At 48.6% G+C, this 18,989-nt stretch overlaps 1 protein-coding gene across 4 annotated transcripts; it reads right to left on the bottom strand.

Annotated features, from left to right (window-relative positions):
- Window positions 1–490: 490 nt before the first annotated feature.
- Window positions 491–16,972, bottom strand: SRSF11 (serine and arginine rich splicing factor 11). 4 transcript variants are annotated; one of them, XR_014956986.1, is made up of 14 exons: window positions 16,927–16,972; window positions 16,230–16,370; window positions 11,976–12,109; window positions 8,048–8,157; window positions 6,861–6,953; window positions 5,651–5,700; window positions 5,235–5,362; window positions 4,228–4,309; window positions 3,860–3,991; window positions 3,542–3,631; window positions 2,914–3,009; window positions 2,179–2,317; window positions 1,577–2,078; window positions 491–1,540 (listed from the first exon to the last, which is right to left on the bottom strand). XR_014956986.1 is itself a non-coding variant. In XM_021535595.4 (13 exons), exons 2-13 carry the CDS (start codon window positions 16,355–16,357, stop codon window positions 1,881–1,883), a joined length of 1,380 nt encoding a protein of 459 aa, XP_021391270.2. In that variant the 5' UTR covers window positions 16,358–16,370; window positions 16,927–16,972; the 3' UTR covers window positions 491–1,880. The 4 variants fall into 4 exon arrangements, 2 of the variants coding, with proteins under 2 accessions (XP_021391270.2, XP_021391271.2); XR_014956987.1 differs by having other exon boundaries at window positions 1,577–2,075; XM_021535595.4 differs by having other exon boundaries at window positions 491–2,078.
- Window positions 16,973–18,989: the final 2,017 nt, after the last annotated feature.

Here is an 18,989-nt window from a genome sequence, read left to right as displayed (position 1 = left end):
GTTTGGGTTTTTGCTTTTTTCTTGAGGGGAGGGCTGGGAGCTTTTTTTAGGGGGGGATTTGGTTTTTATTTTTAAACAGCCTTGCTCTCCTCCTGAGCTGAGAGGGATCAGGGCCTCCCTCTGTAAGTGCAGATCTGCAGATGGAAAATCTGTTTCTAAAGGAGCAGGAAACTTCCAGGAAGGACCCCAGCCTCTGCCAGTGAAAACAAAGATTTTTATAACTGCAGTTGTGGCCCTGAGCTTGCTCCAGCTGCTCCCTGCCAGGCAGGGGCTCCCCAGAGCCTTCTCTTGCTTTTCATCCACCAGCACTCCCAGGTCCTTCCCAGCAGTCCCATAAACCTCCACATTCCCATTTTAACCCATTTCTCCCCCAAAAGTAAAATAATTCCTTCTTCACTGTAACAGGGAGATGGAAAAATCCCCTGTAAGGAATGAGGTAAATTTTGGTGCAGCCAGAGGTGGAAATAAAACCCAGCAGTTTTCTAGGAAGAGGAGTTGAAGTTTCAGGGTTTTATTATCAAAGTTTTGTAAAACATTTTCTGAAACTGTACATCGACATGGCACAGACTGTCGGCTACTTTTGTCTCTTTACCTGCACAAAAGTAAAAGCTCTGGAGCTGCTGGAACTAAGGAACAGCTTTGGGTAACTACTCTGCAAATACCATGGGATCACCGAGTGCGGGAGGGGAGGAACGGCCGGGACAGGAACACAAATTTATCCATTTGTACAACTTGAGATCGAGTAAAAAGTACATTATCAATGGACTTGCTTTAAAAACAGACCAAGGTCATTTTAAAATGCACTCCCTGCTGCGGCGGGTGAGCTCCTGAGCCCAGCCCTCCCTCACTGGGCACGGCCAGGATTCCCCTTCCCAAGGTCGGGTCATTCCAGCTCTCCCTGGGCGGAGCTGAACGGGCACCTGGAGAGATCCCTCAGGAAGGTCAGGGCACAGAACCCTGGGCAAAGCCAGCCAAAGCCCTAGGGGAACCCAAACCCAGCCAAGCCCAGCACATGGCTTAAAACCAGAACTAAAGCCAAGAGCACAAAGAGCTGGTGCAATCCAAGGCCAACTCCCAAGTGTCTGGGAGGTGCCTGGCAGCCCCTCGGTGGCTGCAGGACAGGGGGGCTGTGCCACACTGCCAGGGCATTCCCACAGGACAGGAGGGCTGTGCCACGTTCCTGGGGCATTCCCACAGGACAGGAGGGCTGTGCCGCGTTCCTGGGGCATTCCTACAGGACAGGAGGGCTGTGCCATGCTCCCAGGGCATTCCCAGAGGACAGGAGGGCTGTGCCACGTTCCTGGGGCATTCCCACAGGACAGGAGGGCTGTGCCACATTCCTGGGGCATTCCCACAGGACAGGAGGGCTGTGCCACACTCCTGGGGCATTCCCAGAGGACAGGAGGGCTGTGCCACACTGCCAGGGCATTCCCACAGGACAGGAGGGCTGTGCCATGCTCCCAGGGCATTCCCAGAGGACAGGAGGGCTGTGCCACGTTCCTGGGGCATTCCCAGAGGACAGGAGGGCTGTGCCACGTTCCTGGGGCATTCCCACAGGACAGGAGGGCTGTGCCACACTCCTGGGGCATTCCCATAGGATGGGGGCTGTGCCACACTGCTGGGCCCAGCCCGGGACACTCTGGAGGGAGGGAAGCAGGCAGGGAGGAGGGAGAGGGGTGGCCCTGGCTGTGCTGTGGGAGGGACCTGTGGCCTGGCCCGGCCCCAGCTGGGCCCCCGGAGCAGGGGATCCCTGTCTCAAGCTTTGGGTGTGAGTTAGTATCGGGATGGACAGACCATGGAGAGCTCGGAGCTGGATACATCTAGGTTGAGGATTAACAAGTACAGCATAAAGGATCACACTGGAGGGGCTGTGGGTGGGCTCAGTCGCTCATGTCCATGTCCTCCTCGTGGTGGTCGTCCCCGTTCACCTTGGACTCCCTGCCCGGATCCCCGCTGCCCTTCTCGGCTCCGGGCTCCTTCCCTTTGGGGGAGGGAGCATCCGCCACCTTCTTCTCCTCCTTCTTCTCCTTCTCGCTGTCGTAGCCCTGTTCCTCCTCGTCGTAGTCCCTTGTGACCTGCTTTGCCAGGGAAAGGGACACGTTAGCACTTCCCTGTGGGCCGGGGCAGGGGGGCTGTGGGGCAGGGCTGGGAGCGGCTCCGGGGCTGTTTGGAACATACTTTCACATCCTTGTCGCTCTCGGATTTCCGGTCGCGATCCTTCTCCTTGTCTTTGCTCTTCTTTTTCTTGCTCGTTGACCGCTCCCTCTCGTCTCTGCTCCTCTCCTTGTCTTTATCCTTCTTCTTTTCCTTTTTATGCCTGTGAGGATCAGCAGGAAGAGGATGAGGCCCATCACCATCACCCCATTCCGCAGCTGGAACTGCGTCCAGAGTGTTACCACAGCAAACCCAAAGGAAAGTGGCAGAGTGCAAGTAGGGAGCAGGCTCTGCTTTCAGGAAATACCCCAAATCCCAACTTCTTAGCTCTGGCTCAAGGACAACAGCACAAAGCCAAGGCTGAGCAATGCTGTGGCAAACAGAACCAAGGAATCTCCTGAGCTGAAGGGCCCCACAAGGATTTGGAGTCCAAATCCTGGACACCAAATACAGCGATGCTCCAGTGTTTTACAGAGGAGCACCTTGAGTCCCCCATGCTGGAACAGGGTCACAAAACACCCGGGCCACCCAAAATCAGCTGATCCCTACTGTGCAGAGCCAAAGGGGCTGGGAATTGTGGCACATCCTACTCCTGCCACCCATGGAACCCCCCTGACCCTTGGAGCCCCCAGCCCAGAGCAGCTCCACAAAAGCAGCAAAGATTCCTCCCCAGGGAATCCCCTGGGAGCCTCCCTGGAGGGCACAATTTGGGAATTTCCCACCCAGACACCATTCCTCCCAGCCAAGTGTTCCCCTGACCTTCTGGGCGACGGGGACCGGGACATTTTCCGTTTGGGAGACCTGGGCTTTTTCGGGGACCGTGTCCCGCTCCGGCTCCGCCGGCGCCGCCGTTCTCTGCAGGGACACACAGGAGCTTTGCAAATCTCTGCTGATGGTTTTAGAGCTACAAATGCATCCCTAACTCCAACCCTAGCCCTGCTCACACGGTACTAAAGAGTTGTTAAAACTGCAAGTTGAATTTGGAAGTTTTTTTAAAAACATTAAACACTTCTGCCTGGATTTATTCCCTAAATCGGGAAGAGCTTGGCAGTGACCCTGGAGCATCAAATTTTGACACAGAACAAGAAAAACTGTTCTAAACCCAAAGAATTTACCTCAAATTTACCTTGCAGGAAAATGCAAGTATCTTCCAGACACAGGTGGCAGAGGTGCTGTTGTGCCTGTACCAGACACATCCTCATTGGAATCATGCTCCAATGGGATCCAGGCACAGTTTGGGCTGGAAGGGACCTCAAAGCCCAGCTCCTTCCATGGGCAGGGACACCTGACACAGACCAGCTGCTCTATCACATTTTTTTCTATTTAATATTAAAGTGTATCAAAATCCTGCTGGGCACAGAGAGCAAGGAAAATCCCATTTCTGTACCTGCTTGTGCTTCTGGATCTTCTGGTTGTGCTGTAGCTTTTGGGGGGGGTTTTAGAACGTTTCTTTTCTTTCTCTTCCTTCTTTTTATCCCTTTTAGTAGAAGAGAGATTAAGGTTAAGTCACTTTCAAACAGCACTTCCTAATCTGGGAAAGGGATGCAGAGCTGGGAGGGACAGGGGTGGCACCCCCAGGTGCTCCAGCCCCTCCGTGTCCTCCCAAACTGAGGGCCCAGAGCTGACACAGCCCTGGGGGACCCACAGTGCCAGCACAGGGGACAATCCCTGCCCTGCTCAGGACTGGACTCCCTGGAGCCATTACCTGGTTTTGGATGTGCTCCGAGACCTCCTGCTCCTCTCTCTGGAATGAGATCTCCTTCTCCTCGGGCTTTTGGATCGCCTCCTGCTTCTGGATTTGGAATGGGACCTTCTCCTTGATCTGCTCCTGGAGCGTCTGCCAGGGACACAGCAACACAAGTCACAGGAGGGACATCCTGGCACTGCTCCCAGCCCAGCTGCTCAGGGCAAGGGACCCCCCCAAAACCCAGCACAAGCTCCATCCACAGGAGCTCTGCACACTGAAATGTCAACAAAGCTTCAGAGCCCTAAATCAAAGCCAAAGCTCCTCCCAAGAATGATTTTTGCAGGAATTGTTCCAGCTGTGGGAGGTGTTTCTAAGGAGTTGCTCACCTGTGTCTGGATGAGGAAGGTGTCCTCCTCCTCCTCGAGCGCGACCTCGACCTCGAATGTCTCCGTTTTTCATCTTTTTTGTCTGAAAAGGGAAAAGCAGAATAAAAACCAATGTTTTATTTTAACAGTAAAAAATATTTTCTAAAGGAAAGGACCTGGAGCTTCATGTGATTGGTATAAATCAACCTGACCTTGCCATTTCAAATGAAGGCTCATTAATCATTTTCTTCACAAGAAGACAAAAAGAACGAACAGAGGACAGGGACATGTTTGTGACACAAAATAACAGTTTTATGAAAAACTGAAGTCAAAATTCAGAAAAAAATCTAAAGTCAGTGAAAAGCTGATGGCTGCAGGGCACTGGAAAATCCTGTGAAAATCCCAGAATCTGCCATTTCCCGAGGGACTGAAGACCCTGTCAAATGATTGTTTTGAATTTCCCACAAAAAAGCCTCAAGCAAAGCAAGAACAGCTCTGCTCTTTCCTAGGAATCATCAGGAGGCTGAAGAACTGATGAATATTCTGCATTTTCAGTGTTCAGGTTTCTGCCTCTCAGATTTGGTGCCTCTGACGTTTGTGAGAGAGCTGTTGGAGCTTGTTCTAAAACCAAACCTAAAACCAAAGAAGCTTCAAGAAAGAGAATTATTTACAAATCTGCCCAGATTAGGAATGAAAATAAAGGAAAGCAGCCCTGACAAGCATCAGCAGGGTGCCAAGTGGTGAGGCCAGGAAATCCAGGTTCCCTTGGAATGAGACAGCAGCAGGAACTTCCCTCAGGGAAGCTTGAGTGTTTTACAGCCTTCAAATCAGTGAATTTTGGGAAAATCAAGGGATTAATTCCAGCCATTTCTGCAGGACACACGGAACTCCCACCCATTAAAAAGCTAATAAAGGAATTCCCTACAGACCACAGGCATCAAGGCAGGGCTCTGCAGAGCATCAGTTCTGATCAGGTGCTGTGTCCAAGCCCATGCTGGCTGGAGTGGCTCATTCCAGGCTGGAATTACCTGGCTCTATAGCAGCAGAAATTAAGGACTGTGCTTCTCGGACTCTCTTCATGGCCTCTTCTATTTCTTTACTGGAGGTATCTGATTTCAGACTGGGAGACACGAGACCTGCAGCCACATGGTTCAACCTGGAAAACACAAAATTCCAAAATTCAGCACTCAGGAACCCAAGGGACACAGCCCTGCATTGTCAGGGTCAGGGAATCCTGGGATGGTTTTGGTTTGGAGGGACATCAAGCCCATCTCATCCCACCCCCTGCCATGGGCAGGGAACCTTCCCCAGCCCAGGCTGCTCCAAGGCCTTTCCAAGCTGGCATCAGCTCCAGCAGGACAAGGACTGGGCACTGAATCCCCATGGATATCCCCATGGATTCCCCAGCAGGGCAGGACAAGGATTTGGGAACACTGGTGCTTACTTTGGATCCACTGTGCTCATCAGTTTTAGGAGCTGATCTGCTGCAAGAGACTGTGAGGGAAAAACAAAGTTAGAAGCAGGCTGGGAGATGTGAGAGCTCCAGAGAACCTTCCTTGGAATGTCCCCTGGAAGCTTTCCCAGCTGGAAAAGCAGAGCTGAACACCCCCCAGCAAAGAGGAAAGGCCACACTGGGCTGCTGGGAGGCTGTGAGCACTCTGGGGCTCAGGGGATTCACTCCCCACAGCAGCCAAAGCCCTGCCTGGGCAGATCAGGGATAAAACCACAAATGGACAAAGATACCAACAGACAGAAATACACTGCTGGGGTGAGCTGTATCCAGCATCAGGTACTAGTAACTTCTTGTGCACAGGTTATTTCTGTCACTGCCAGGGAACAGAGCCCTCTCTAAGCTCTCTGTCCACTGAAGACCTCAATGCCAACTCATAAACATTTAAATATTCCATGAAAAAATGTATTTTACAACTCTTAGGATAATCCAGGCATTATTATGATCAGTCACTTCCTGCACCAATGGGGTATTAAGAAGAGAATGTTTAATCCTCACTCATTTTTAATAATGAACCCCAAGTTTCATTTTTGAAATGTTGGTTACAATCTGATGGTTTAATGTACAAAAATCCTCCATCACCCCAAATTTACATTTTTCTAATTTGCCTTTAAAATTATTTTTTCCATTTGTTATTTAATTTTCACCATCATTTGCTTGTTCTTCCACATGGGAACAATGATGGCACTAGCAATGCATTCAATTATTGCTGCTTCTTGTTGCTGTGAAAGCATATTTGGTTCTTACCTCTTAAATATTTTATCTGTATAGATACATTTTTATTGATATAAATATATTAAATATTATAGTACTTAAAAGCCTTTTTTGTTCAGCTGCAACAACCTAATGAAGTTCCCTCACTTTTTGACACCTACAAAATTAAAAAGTCAAACTACTTTTTTACTTGAACAAGGCAGGTTCTTGGCCTGATAATGGCAGACATTTGAAATATTTCATTGCTATTCCCACATTATTCCTTGGCCCCTTCCAACATTTAATTTGATATTCAAGCAGGTATTTTTTATTCCCAGCAGAAACCAATCCCTGGAGCTCCCAGGCAGTGGCTGTGAAGTGATAGAAATGAAAAGCACTCTCAGAGCAGGAAAGAGGGGGCAATAAAGGATATTTTGGAATGAGGACGTACCTGGGAGTTCAGGTTTGCTCCAGGAAGCCCAAGAGCAGCAAGGGCAGGGTCGAGAGCAGGAGCTCCTAGAGCAGCTAAAGGGACAGCACCAATCTGTGGCAGAGACAGCAGTTAGGGCACAGTGACAAAAAACAGGCAGGGCATCACTGGGCAGGGGAAACAAAGGTGAAGGAGTAAAGCATGCCAGCAAATCAAAGGGATAGTCGAAAATGAACTTGTTTCAGTGCTAAAATGGAAATTCATTCCAAGTTTTTGAGGCTATTGCCCAATTTCTAATTCATTTTAGGGTTGAGATGGCCATGGTTTATGTTGAAAGGCAATTTAACAATATTGCATCCCTGCAAATGTCTCTAATTTGGTTTAAAGGCTCCTGGGAGAGCAGAAGGCTCCCTAAAGCAGCTCATTTTGGGCCATTTCAAATGAGATGATTGCGACAGACACCCAAAGCCAACACACACTACCAAGATGTGCTGGACACATCCCACCAGAGGGGCTGGGAGCAGCCTGGCCTCCAGAGGAGCCACAGCTGCAATTCAGGTGGCTCAACAACCATTTCCAGGATTCCTAGGCACAGTTCTTTTAGTGAGTGAAATCTTCTGGGTTGGATTTGGTCCTTCCAACCCTTCCCTGGGTTTCAAAGGTTACATTCAGGCTCCTCCCTCCTGAGCAGCTCTGTGGCCAGGGGGTCCTTCAGTGAGCAGGAGCTGAGGTGGGTTTGAGAAATGCAGGATTAACGAGGCTTTATTATGATTAATTTGCCTCCTGCACTTTGATTCTGTGCCCTGTTAAGAGCTGAGCTGGGATTCCAGCTTCTCCCACCATGTGCAATTCTCACTGTTCATCTTCCACATGAATTCCTGTGGGTTCACACAACCAGGCTCCAATTTTCCCCTCAGCTGGAGGATTAATGAAGGGAATCTCACAGCGTGGCAGCTCCTCAGCCCTGAGGAATTTAAAATCTGTGAGAGGTCTACTGCTTGTCACATCTGTAAAGAACAGTGGGTGAGAGACACAAACAGGGCCCTGAGAAACCAGGAAATAGGGAAATAAGGATTTTCCATCTAACAACTTGTCACTGTCGTGCCCCAGTTCACATCAGAGCTGTCCCAATCCACCAGGAATTGGAATCAACACATCAGTCCTGAAAGAAAGAGCAGGAATGAACACCCAGGGGATCCCCAGCCTACCTGAGAGAGAGGGTTGGGAGTGGGCAGCAGGCCACCCCCGGGCAGCAGCCCTGCCACGGCATTAGCTGGTGCCAAGAGAGACAAAGCCTTAGTCTCATCAGGAATGACTCCTGCAGGGAAACAGCCTGGCATTAGAGAGCATCCCAGCCCAGAGGCACCAAATACACAAATACACCCAGCAAAGTCTCCCTGATACACCACCTGAGTTTGTTGAAAGTACTTATGTTGGCTAAAATACAAAGCTTGATGGCTATTAATATTTAGCATTAACTTTTTTTGTCAGAATGCAACTTCAATGGGTGACAATTTGACTGTTCCTTTTTCTCTACAAAAGGTTAAGTTTCTAGAGCAAAAAAAAATAGCACAATACACACTACTTTGTTGTTAACACTGCCAAGGTTTCATCACCTGTACTCGATTTTTAAGTCATGAACCAAACGTAAGCAAGCACAGTCGGTTCTCCAGGGGTGAGAGTGCTCTCAACTTTCAAAAGCTGTTTTATGAACAACGACTCGTGTCGGCTGCTTCACTACAAAGCACACAGAAAAATCAAGATACACAAGACAAAAAAAGTTGGATTTAGGGGTTAATAATATGGTACAGTTCACTATGTTTTCTTTTACACCTACCATACAAATTTTGGCAAACTTAAAGAGAAGGGATGGGTGTTTTGGGTAGGGCTTTTGCTGACGTGTCAGATGGAATGCGGTCCCTGCGGCTCTCCGGGAAGGCTGGGGGTGTGTCTGTGGCTGGGATACACACAGGGATGCTGGCACATTCCTTACCTGTGCAGTAAAATGCTTTTGTTCCAATATGTGCCAGTTTAGAGCACCAGCAATGCTGCTGCCACCTGCCGTGGCACAGGGGACTCGTGGCCCAAAGTCTTGCAGCCAGCTAAGCCCAGGGGTTATTGCACTGCCTGCTCTGCACACAGAGTGCTCAGGGCCCTACTAGCAAACAGTTGTGGAGGGAGTTTTACTCTATCCAACAGCAAAAGCCCTATACAGATGGATTAATTGGTTAATGTGCCCAAGCCCCCAAAATGAGAGTTCAATAAAACAATTTTACTATATAGTTGCAAATACCAGTAGTGTTTCTGTAATACATATTAAGAAACTGCATCTCATCATAAAACATACAATATGTACAGGGCACTTAAGAGAAACTGGATAAGCTGCAGAAGAAAACTGTTGGGTGGTATTTTCAGCAGGGCCTGGTATATAGTTCAGGCTGAACCAGGGAAAAGAACTGTAAAACACAACAACAAAAAAGAAAAACCACTGTTAAATAAAGGTAATGGTTCCTCCCACCTATACTGAGAAGTGCCGATAATCTACACAAATGTACAATACACAGCACTGATATCTGGCTCGTGGCACTGAGCTGGCAGCACTTTAGATACCCAAAGTTATGGAGGGACAGGGGAAAAAGGTCATGGAGGCAAAGGGCAGGAATGCATAAATATATCAACATACCTACAGAGAGATTATGGGGTCATTTGGCATGCAAAATTATGTCTCAAGAGGATATTTATTAATTACAGCTAAACATTTCAAATTAGTGCAACTACAACATTTCTGGCATCTAAATACAAATCCTCAGACTTAGCTCGAGACACCTCACAGAAGATCTGCATCCATTAAAAAAATTCATGCATCTGATCCTCTAATTGTTTCTTTTAAAAGTATTTAAATAAACTACAATTTAAAAAAAGCAATGAGGCCCCTCACCAGTTAATTTTCATGCTTCAAGAGCTTTTTTTACTGCTGCTTTGTTAGAACCATGAAATACTGCATGAATGTGTAGAAATGAAAGAAAAAGAAACAGACAAAAGAAACAAACATTAACCAAAGAACCTAAACACCCCCCCCAGCCATCTTTAACCTTAAGAGTTCCTTCCAAATCCAGGAATTAGCCCAGAGAAAATGACAAATACTAAACCTTACCGTAGCCTTTGTGTATAGTTCTATAACACAAAGCAACAGCCAACACCAAAGTGTCTGTGTGAGCTAAAACTTGGGACAGGGGGGGAATTATGGCACTAAACAGATAATAAACATTTGCTTTAGTGACAGGCAATAATCACACAGGTTCATTAGCACAGCAGAAATCAGAGAGGGCCCCATTCAGCACAGGCCTGGCTTTAAGCACATCAGCAGTGGCACTGTGGGCTGGGGAAATGCTGCTCCTGGTTGAATTGGGACCCTGGCAGGCTGAATTTTGGGGGAAAACCGTACTCCAGCACAGGGACAGAAGTATGGCATTATCAACCAAGGGGCAATACTTTTATTGGCTGAACATCCCTCTTGTGATGTGCCAAGGCCATCAAATTCTGAACGGTTAGACAACACAAGGTACAGCCCAGGAGTGACTCCTTGACAGGCCCAGGAAAATATTCTACTTTAATGACTGGATTTTCTGAAGCCCAGCTGCTGGGCAGGTTTCTCTATGTGCCAGGTTTATCCACAGTGGACAAAGAGAGAAAAGCGGGTTCATCCTTGTAGGAAGAGTTAAAGACTGGCATTATTGCCACGGGCCTTGGAGAATATTTCAGCACAATCTCACTGGACTGGTGCTGTGTTTAACACCCACGCAGGCACAAGGAGCCTCTCAGCTCTGCTGTTCTCAAGCAGTGGCAGCAGGAGCAGTAACTCCATTGCAGAAGGGGCTCTGTGCCCTCAGGAAGCAGCAGGGCTCACTCAGAGGCCACACTGCACATTCCTACACTCCAGGAATTAGGCTGGACATCTTTTAAGTTTCATATCTTTCAAGATTAAGGAATACAAAGGTAAGACAAGACAGCTCCCCAGGCCTCAAGAGACAGCTCCAGCATGACAGATTACAGGTGTGACCCCAGGCCATGTACCAAACTTAGCACTGTAGTATGGCTTAATCTTATTCAATTCAACCTTTCCCAGAAGTAAATCAAGAAATGAACAAGTACAATGGAAATCAGTTACTTCTAAAGCAAGTCTAGAAGAGTTTAATAAGACTTCTGTAAGAAGAGGTGTCTTCTCAGCACTTTGCTTTTAAGGTAAGTTCCAAAAACCCTGCTCATTGCCTTTCAAATTACTGTAACACCCTAAAATGTAAAAATAAAAAGAAGAAGAGAAAATGTAGTTAACAAGTGGTTACACCAGGAAAACACTTGGGGACTTGAGTGCTTGCTGGCCTTTAGTTAATGGCTAGAATCCCCTGTAGCTGCAGAGGACCCACTGTTTTTCAGTCATCTGGAAGGGCTTTGCATTTGCCTTCTCCACTACAAAAATCACACACACAAATAACAGAGAGAAGAGTTTATTATTTAGTGAAATTCTATTAAATATATCAAGGATGAATAAGAAAACTTGGAATTAAAAACTAGGACCAGTGCCCATGTGGCACCTCTTGGAAGTTGTCACTTTTGAATTAAACCGTAATAATTTAAACCCTTGGTATACTGGACTCCACAAGGAGAGTGAGGGCCTTTTTTTGGGGATGTTCCCAAATAAATGCAGTGGCAGCATATCCCAAAGGAATGTTAATCCCTCTCCCGTGCACTCTCAAGGAGGGAGAAACCGTTCTCATGAAGAGAGTGAAAGTGGCAAACAATTATTAAGGTAAAATTGCCTTAAAACATTGACCTGTTTGCATTACAATCTGTTTGGGAAAACGTCTCATTGAGACTGACACAGAGCAAAATTTGCATAGAATTCTGCCTAAAACGTTCTTATTCTACACTTTAAGACACACAAAAGTTTCCACTTAGATTTGGTGTCGCTATGGAAGCAAACTGACCAAATCCAGGGGCCAAAGGCAATATACCAAGGGTTTCAGAATGGCAATCTCTGACGTGTTTGACATAGGACTACTGTTAAATTGTGTGCACTAGACAGGAACCAACCACCACCCAAGGGTGGCCCCATAGAACATCAAACAAGTTACAAACCTTCAGCATAGGGAACGACTATGAGGGCTCTGTCAACGAACACAGTGTTTGTCAGGTGCTGGGCCACCACGGCCGAGTCGGGGTCGTGGAACTTTACAAAGCACACGCGCGACGACACCGGCAAGGGGGAGTCACTGCAAGAGAGAGAGGCAGCGCTCAGGACAGCGGGCAGGCACACCCACCGACCCAAAATCCCACCAGCAGCTCGCAGATTCCTGGCTCCCAGCTGCACGTGAGCTCTGCTACTGCTGGGAGCTGCACGTGAGCTCTGCCGCCGCTCGGAGCTGCACGTGAGCTCTGCTATGCACAACAAACCCACGAGCGGCCACCTGAATGCAAATTCCACCCCGGCTGGGAGGAAAACTTGGCTGAAAAAAGACAAAAAGTGACCAATTAAACTGTCTCAGTTAAGCCCTGTGGTCTCACACTCGCTGCTTTAGGCCCAGATGAGTGATTAAGGTGAAATGAGGAGGGTGATGATTAAAGGATCCTTGTGACTCGGGACAAGGGAATGTAGGGGCAGGGTGTGGGGGTGAAGGCTTTGAGCTGACAGAGGGCAGGGATGGATGGGGTATTGGGAAGGAATTCCTGGCTGGGAGGGTGCTGGGGCCCTGGAATAGAATTCCCAGAGAAGCTGTGGCTGCTCCTGGATCCCTGCAGCGCCCACGGGCAGGGTGGAGCAGCCTGGGACAGTGGAAGGTGTCCACGGCAGGGGTGGCACTGGATGAGCTCTAAGGCTGCTCCCAACCCAAATCAGTCTGGGATTCTGTTTTATCAACCCAATTCCATCCCAGCTTCTAGACTAAACCTCATCGTGCTCCCACATCCTGAGGAATGATGCCCAGTGCTGAGCTCCTGCCTGTCTTCAGCAGGGATGAACAAACACAAGGAAATTTAAGGAGCTCAGGCAGGAATGAAAGGCTGAGTACACTAACACAGATCTCCCTCCAAGCTAGGTCTGTGCCTGCTCCAGCTCAGAGCAAGTGTCTGTCAACCTACAAACCCAAAATCGGAAGTTTTGAGGCACTTTGAAGAAAAAGCAACCCAGAAATATCCACTTTCTCCAACAGGAAAGAATGGTAGAACTACAGCTGTAACTTCACTAAAACCAAACCAAACTGAAAAAGCAGGCAAGGTCCAGGATGGGCTTTAGGAGCCCCCCTTGTCCTGAAAGTGGGGCAGATTTTGCTGTAATTTGATGTACAAAGTGAAAGACAGGAAGAAAAAAATTCTTCTGGAGACAGAGCTATAGGACAGGGGGAGTTAAAAGCTGCCTCCAGAAGGCCCAGGCAGGGAGTGGAAGCAGCAGCAAATCCTGAACCCCCTGTTCCTATACCAGGCCAGAGGAGCTCTGAAAACATCACTGATCCTGACAAAAGCTGCTTTTCCTACCTGCATTCCCAGCCAAACTCTAAAACATCCCACTTCAAAGGCATCCCAGCTCCAGAGCAGTTTGATCTGAGCTGCTGAGGCTGATCAAGCCTTTCAGCACTGGGGGTTGCCAGAATTCGGGAACAGCTCCCACACGAGCAGACAGATCCAGGGTCTATTTTGGGTGCTGCAAATGCCAAAAGCTCCCTCACCTTCAGCCCCACTGGGCTCACCACACACAACTGCCCCCAGTGTCTGTCAGACCACACTTCAATAACCTTACATTTCACCTGGTGTGGAAAACTAAATTGGAGCCAGCACATTGCAGCTTCTGAAACATTAAAATTAGAAACAGCCACTTGCTCCCACAGCTTGTAGGCTGAATAAATTGGGAAATAACTGCAGTGATAAATGGGAGGAAAAAAAATGAATCTGTTGGCTCTTTTGTGGCAACAGCTAGCCAAAATGGTGCCTTTTTAGCCCATAAGTAATAATTAATAATAAGAAATAAAAAACAATAATTACATAAACCCAAAGAAGCGTTAGTAGGTGTTTAACAAAATCACAGTAAAATTGTAAAGGAAAGTAAATCAAGGGTTGATGGCAGAGCTGAAGGAGGTCCTAAACTAAACTGTATAAAAATTACACAATTCATTACAGAAATGCAGCCCAGTATTTTGAGGCATTTTTAAAATGCCAGTGATAACAAAGGAATGTGAACCAGAGCAGATCCTATTGACTCTTCAGCAAATCCTGTTTACAGCCAGGCGTGCCACTGGGAGTGCTCTGGGGGAGCTGAGCTTTCTCCCAAAATAATGAATCTAAAAAAACAACTGAAAATGTGTTAGGCAATGCTTCTGCAGCCTGACATTTAATTTACATCTGTGTATTGCACTTTTAAAAATGGTATTTCCACTCACTCTCAAATCCAAGCTGGGCGAAATTCAACAAGAACTGGATGTTCTCAACAGCTCCCAAAAAAATCAACCATCGTTATTCTAATTCACCCAAGACTGAAGCGTTCAGGAATTGTCCCTCAGCCACTGGAATGCTGGGACACACAAGGATTTCCTGGGGCTGCAATGCAGGAAACTCAGACATCCACTCCCTCCACTTTCCAGTCTGGATGGAGTTTTATGGAATATAATCAAGATGAGAACCAGGCAATGGAGTCAGGGAAAAACAGGAGGAGGAGGAGGAGAATTGGAAGGAGTCCCGAAGTTGGCTGTGCATTAAAGATGCAGCTCAGGAGCACAATAAATGGGAAGCAAGGGATTAAATAAACTGGGAAAAGGAGGTGGACGAGGGCAGAGAAGGAAAACCAGGAATTGGGAGAAGCTCAGGAAATGACACATGATCTGGAAGAGCAGGAGAATAAGGAAGTTCTACAGCAGAGTCAGAGTGACACAGACCAAACAAGGAGGTGGAGCAAAGGAAATAGGATTGGTTCCTCAAATACTACAGGCAAGAGAGAATCCCAGGAGGATCCAGAAAGGAATCCAGATTATGGGGAGAATTCACAGATTATGATTTATATCCCATACTCTTCCAAAAATGGATGGGCACCATGGGAAGGGAAAAGTCGGGAGCTGGAATTTGAGGGAGAAGGAGCAGAAAAAGAACGTGGCACTATCAGAAAATGTCCCTTTCTCTGGGGTGAAGTGACCCAGAGCACATTGCCATCAGTGCAGGGAAAACCCCCTGGGGCTGAGCTCCTCACACAAGGGAAAGGACACCAAGGCACGGCAGCAATCCCTGAACAGATTAGTTAATGTGTATCTTTAATGTGTATACATTAAGCTTTTAACGTATATTTAAAAGCTACAAAGTTTCAGAGACATAAATCACCTCCAACAAGCTCCCTGAAAAGTGAGCCCAAGTGTTCAAACACAGAGCAGGCCAGAAAAGGACTGCACCTGCCACAGGTGAGCTCCTGCCATGTCAGTTATCCCAGGTGGGAACAAGGAAACTCCCTCTGGAACTGCCTTTGGTTTGTGCTACCAGGGATGGAAGCTCAATGAGGAAAAAAAGATGCTCTGCTATAGTTTTTTTCCCCTAAAATAAAAATCCCAAATAATTTTGGGTAATTACAAATAATTGATTGTTTGATTAATCTTCAACAGAGCAGAAAGAAAACCTTTAATTTATATAATGAATATGCAAAACACCAACATATAATGACACCAGGCTCTGTAAATCAATCAAACTGAAACCACCAGCACTGCTAACACCCAGGTTTTATATTGCATCAGAAAGGATTCTGAAAGCACTGTTTATGTTCATTAGAACTTAACTGCAAGTGAAGATATAAAAACTGTCTTATTTGTTTTGTTTGTGGCTATTTGTAACAGAAACTTTCTTTTCAGTTATATACACGCTTGAAATGTGCATTATTCGTTGAAATTGCACAGAATTCCTTGCAAGATGCACAACTGACAAATGTGTATTTGTCAGCGGTTTCCTCTCCGCTCAGCACAGATTTGTTTCAAGGAACACAAATATTAGAAGTGTATTCTTTGCAGATTGGGGGTAAGCTGCTCTTCTAGCAAAAATGTCTTTGCAACGAAACGCATTTATCTACACCTAGAAGTTTTGGTGGAGGTGAGGAAGACAGCAGAGGCTCAGCGGGCACAACCCCGGACAAACAAACAACTCCAGGAGACAAACGCGGATTCCACCGGAGCCGCACGAGTCGCTCCACGCCCCGCGACCGAGCAGGGCACACCGGACTCGGGGTGCGCAGCCAGAGCCGCCCCCGCAGCCCCCGGGGGCGATCCCCGGCAGCGGGGCCGGGATCGCGGCGGGGGCGGGCGGGAGGCGGCGCCGGGCGGCGGGGGAGGGACGGAGGGGGAGGCGGCGAGGCCGGGCCGGGCCCGCACTCACTCGGGGGGGAAGAGGCGCAGCTCCTCGATCTTGCCCAGGAAGCCGAAGAGGGTCCGCATCTGCTCCGAGCTGGCGCTGGGCGAGACGTTGGTGACCTGGATCACGTCGGTGCCGCTGCTGGAGGCCATCGCTCCGCCGGTGCTGCAGCAGACACGGCGGGGGCGGGGGGCGGCTGAGGCGCGGGCGGAGCGCTGCGGTTCGCTCCCCCGGCCCGGTTCTCTCCCCCCGGCCCGCTTCACCGCCCCCGGCCCGGTTCGCTGCTCCCAACCCGTTTCTCTCCCCCCTGACCCGGCCCGGTTCGCTGCCCCCGGGCCCGGCTCGTTGCTCCCGGCCCGGCTCGCCGCCCCCGGCCCGGTTCGCTCTCCCGGGCCCGGATCTCTTCCCCTGGCCCGGTTCGCTCCCCCTGACCCGGTTCTCTCCTCCCCATGACCCGGTTCGCTCTCCCTTGACCCGGCCCGGTTTGCTTCCCCCGGCCCGGTTCGCTCCCCTTGACCCGGATCTCTCCCCCCCTGACCCGGTTCGCTCTCCCTTGACCCGGCCCGGTTCGCTGCCCCCGGGCCCGTTCGCCGCCCCCGGCCCGGTTCGCTCTCCCGGGCCGGGATCTCTCCCTCCGGCTCGCTCTCCCCGGCCCGGCTCGCTCTCCCTGGCCCGGTTCGCTCCCCCCCGGCCCGGCCCGGCCCCGCGCGCGCCGCCTCACCAGCCTGCCCGGGCCGCAGTATCCCACAGTGCACCGCGCCGCGCCTGCGCGCGCGCGGCCCCGCGCCTGCGCCGCGCCGCCGGACGCGCGCGGGGAGGGGGACGCGGGGGGGGCGGCGCGTGCGCGCACCGGGCGCGCTCCTGTTTCCCCCTCTCCCCTCACGGCCCCGCTCCGCGCCCGCGCGCGGGAAACCCTGAGGGGAGCTCTGAGGGGCCCTCACCGCCGCCTCGTCCCTCGCCGCTTCGCACGGCAAACCTCACAAAACTCACCGTGCCGTAGCGTTCGGGCTTCTCCGCTTTTCTGTGTTTGTGATCCGGCAGGTCTTAAGTGCGTGTGAAAAAACGCCGCTCGCTTGGTTTTTAAGTTTTGTAAAAGTTTAATAATAATAAAATGATTATGTGAAAAACGCCAATCACTTGGTTTTTAAAATTTTAAAAGTTTAATGATGATAAAATGGTTATAATAATACAAATAGAGTGATAAAGTTTAAAGTTAGGACAATTACAAGACAAAAAGCAAAGAATGACGGATGTCCAGATGCTCTCGGACACTAAATCACAAAAAGCATCCCTTGCGAACAAAGGAATAACTTAAAAGCAATAGCCTGTTGCATATTCGTATATCTCATACATGATGCATAAATTCCTTTCAAATTAAGAACTTTTCTGGTTTTTGTCAACTTCTTCTCCTTAATCTTGGTGGTTCCAAAAAGACGGAGAGAAGGTGGAAGAATGTCTTTTCTGATAAGGAGGCTGTGTAACTCTTTATAGGCCCCCTTTGCTGAAGAGTTTATTAATGTTAGAAAGGAGAAAAAAAAAAAAGTATTTGCAGTTTACATAGTTTACATAGGACAAATCATACTATTTCCTGATTAGTTTGTTGCTTTATGTTAATGTGTTTCCCATAAATGTTCCTGAATGTAAATAAAACAAGCCTTATTTATTACTCAAGCTGAAATTCTACCACATCTGATTCATGAAGCAGGAGACACTCACTGTCCTCCCTTAGCAGGTATCATGTTTCCACTTATGAAATGTCACAGATACCGTATCTTGTACTGAATTGCCAAAAGCTTATTTAAATTCCAGATTTGAATTTGTCAGCAATGTTCCATGTGGAACTCAGTTATCCAACAGCATTGAATGAGAGGAAAGTAACACAGTGTTTATACCAGGGGCCCTGAGGCACAGAGCATTCACCCTCTGAAGTCCTTAAAACACATTTTTAAGCACCACCGTTTAAAAAAAATCAGTTGAAATATCCAGTATTTTCTGTGTGTTTCTGCCTCCACTGAGAGAGGAGAAATAAAGAAAAGGAGGGGGGAGATTAAAGAACTCTGGTAAAAGACTAATGAGGCCAATATCCTTAGTCAAGAGCAAGTGCCCGGAGTGACTTTCCCGAATTACATACTTGACTAATGTACTTAAACCTTCACTAATTACTTTTCATTCCGATGTAGAGGCATTTTTCAAAGAGGGGAGCGTTTGAAACACGGATGTGCTGTTTCAGAGGAAGGAAGCTACAATCCAACACGGGACCGCCTTCCTTTATCAGCATTTTCCCCTCACTGGGAGCTGCTGGTGCGATCTGCAGGCACGGGGCTGGTTCCATGTGTGGTTTAGATGGGATATTGCAGAGGAATCCTTTCCTGGGATTTCTTCTTCCTCGGGAGAAATCCACCCCTGGGAGGGTGGGGAAGTCCTGGCACAGAGCAGCTGGATCCCTGGAAGTGTCCAAGGCCAGGCTGGACACTGGGCTTGGAGCAGCCTGGGAGGTGTGGAAGATTTTGTGTATCATTATTCAAAACATCACCGTTTGCACCTTCCAAGCAATCGTGGCTTTGAATATTACCTCATTCCACCCCAGCCATGCGATCCCTCCCAACCCAAACCGTCCTGAGGTTGGAACCAGCCCCTGGAGATCATCGAGCCCCGCAGGAGGCTACAGTGGAAAGGAAAAAAAAACAAAAAAACAAAAAAACAAAAAGCAATAAACGGGTGTGAAAACGCGGTTTGGTTTGCTGTTCGTCCAGCACCCCGAGCAGGGCGCTGAGCCGAGCACCC

This window comes from Lonchura striata, chromosome 8 (assembly GCF_050655825.1).
Source record: "Lonchura striata isolate lonStrDom1 chromosome 8, ASM5065582v1, whole genome shotgun sequence".
NCBI classification, from domain to species: Eukaryota; Metazoa; Chordata; class Aves; order Passeriformes; family Estrildidae; genus Lonchura; species Lonchura striata.
This window is presented reverse-complemented; position numbering and strand designations above follow the sequence as displayed.

Bases quoted from the DNA above. Each gene is read 5' to 3' on its own strand.
- SRSF11 (XM_021535595.4), bottom strand. From the start codon at position 16,357: ATGGCCTCCAGCAGCGGCACCGACGTGATCCAGGTCACCAACGTCTCG. The intron at 12,110-16,229 runs GTGAGTGCGGGC...TCTCTCTTGCAG, and splicing joins CTGCGCCTCTTCCCCCCCGA to TGACTCCCCCTTGCCGGTGT. The intron at 5,363-5,650 runs GTAAGCACCAGT...TGTGTTTTCCAG, and splicing joins ATGAGCACAGTGGATCCAAA to GTTGAACCATGTGGCTGCAG.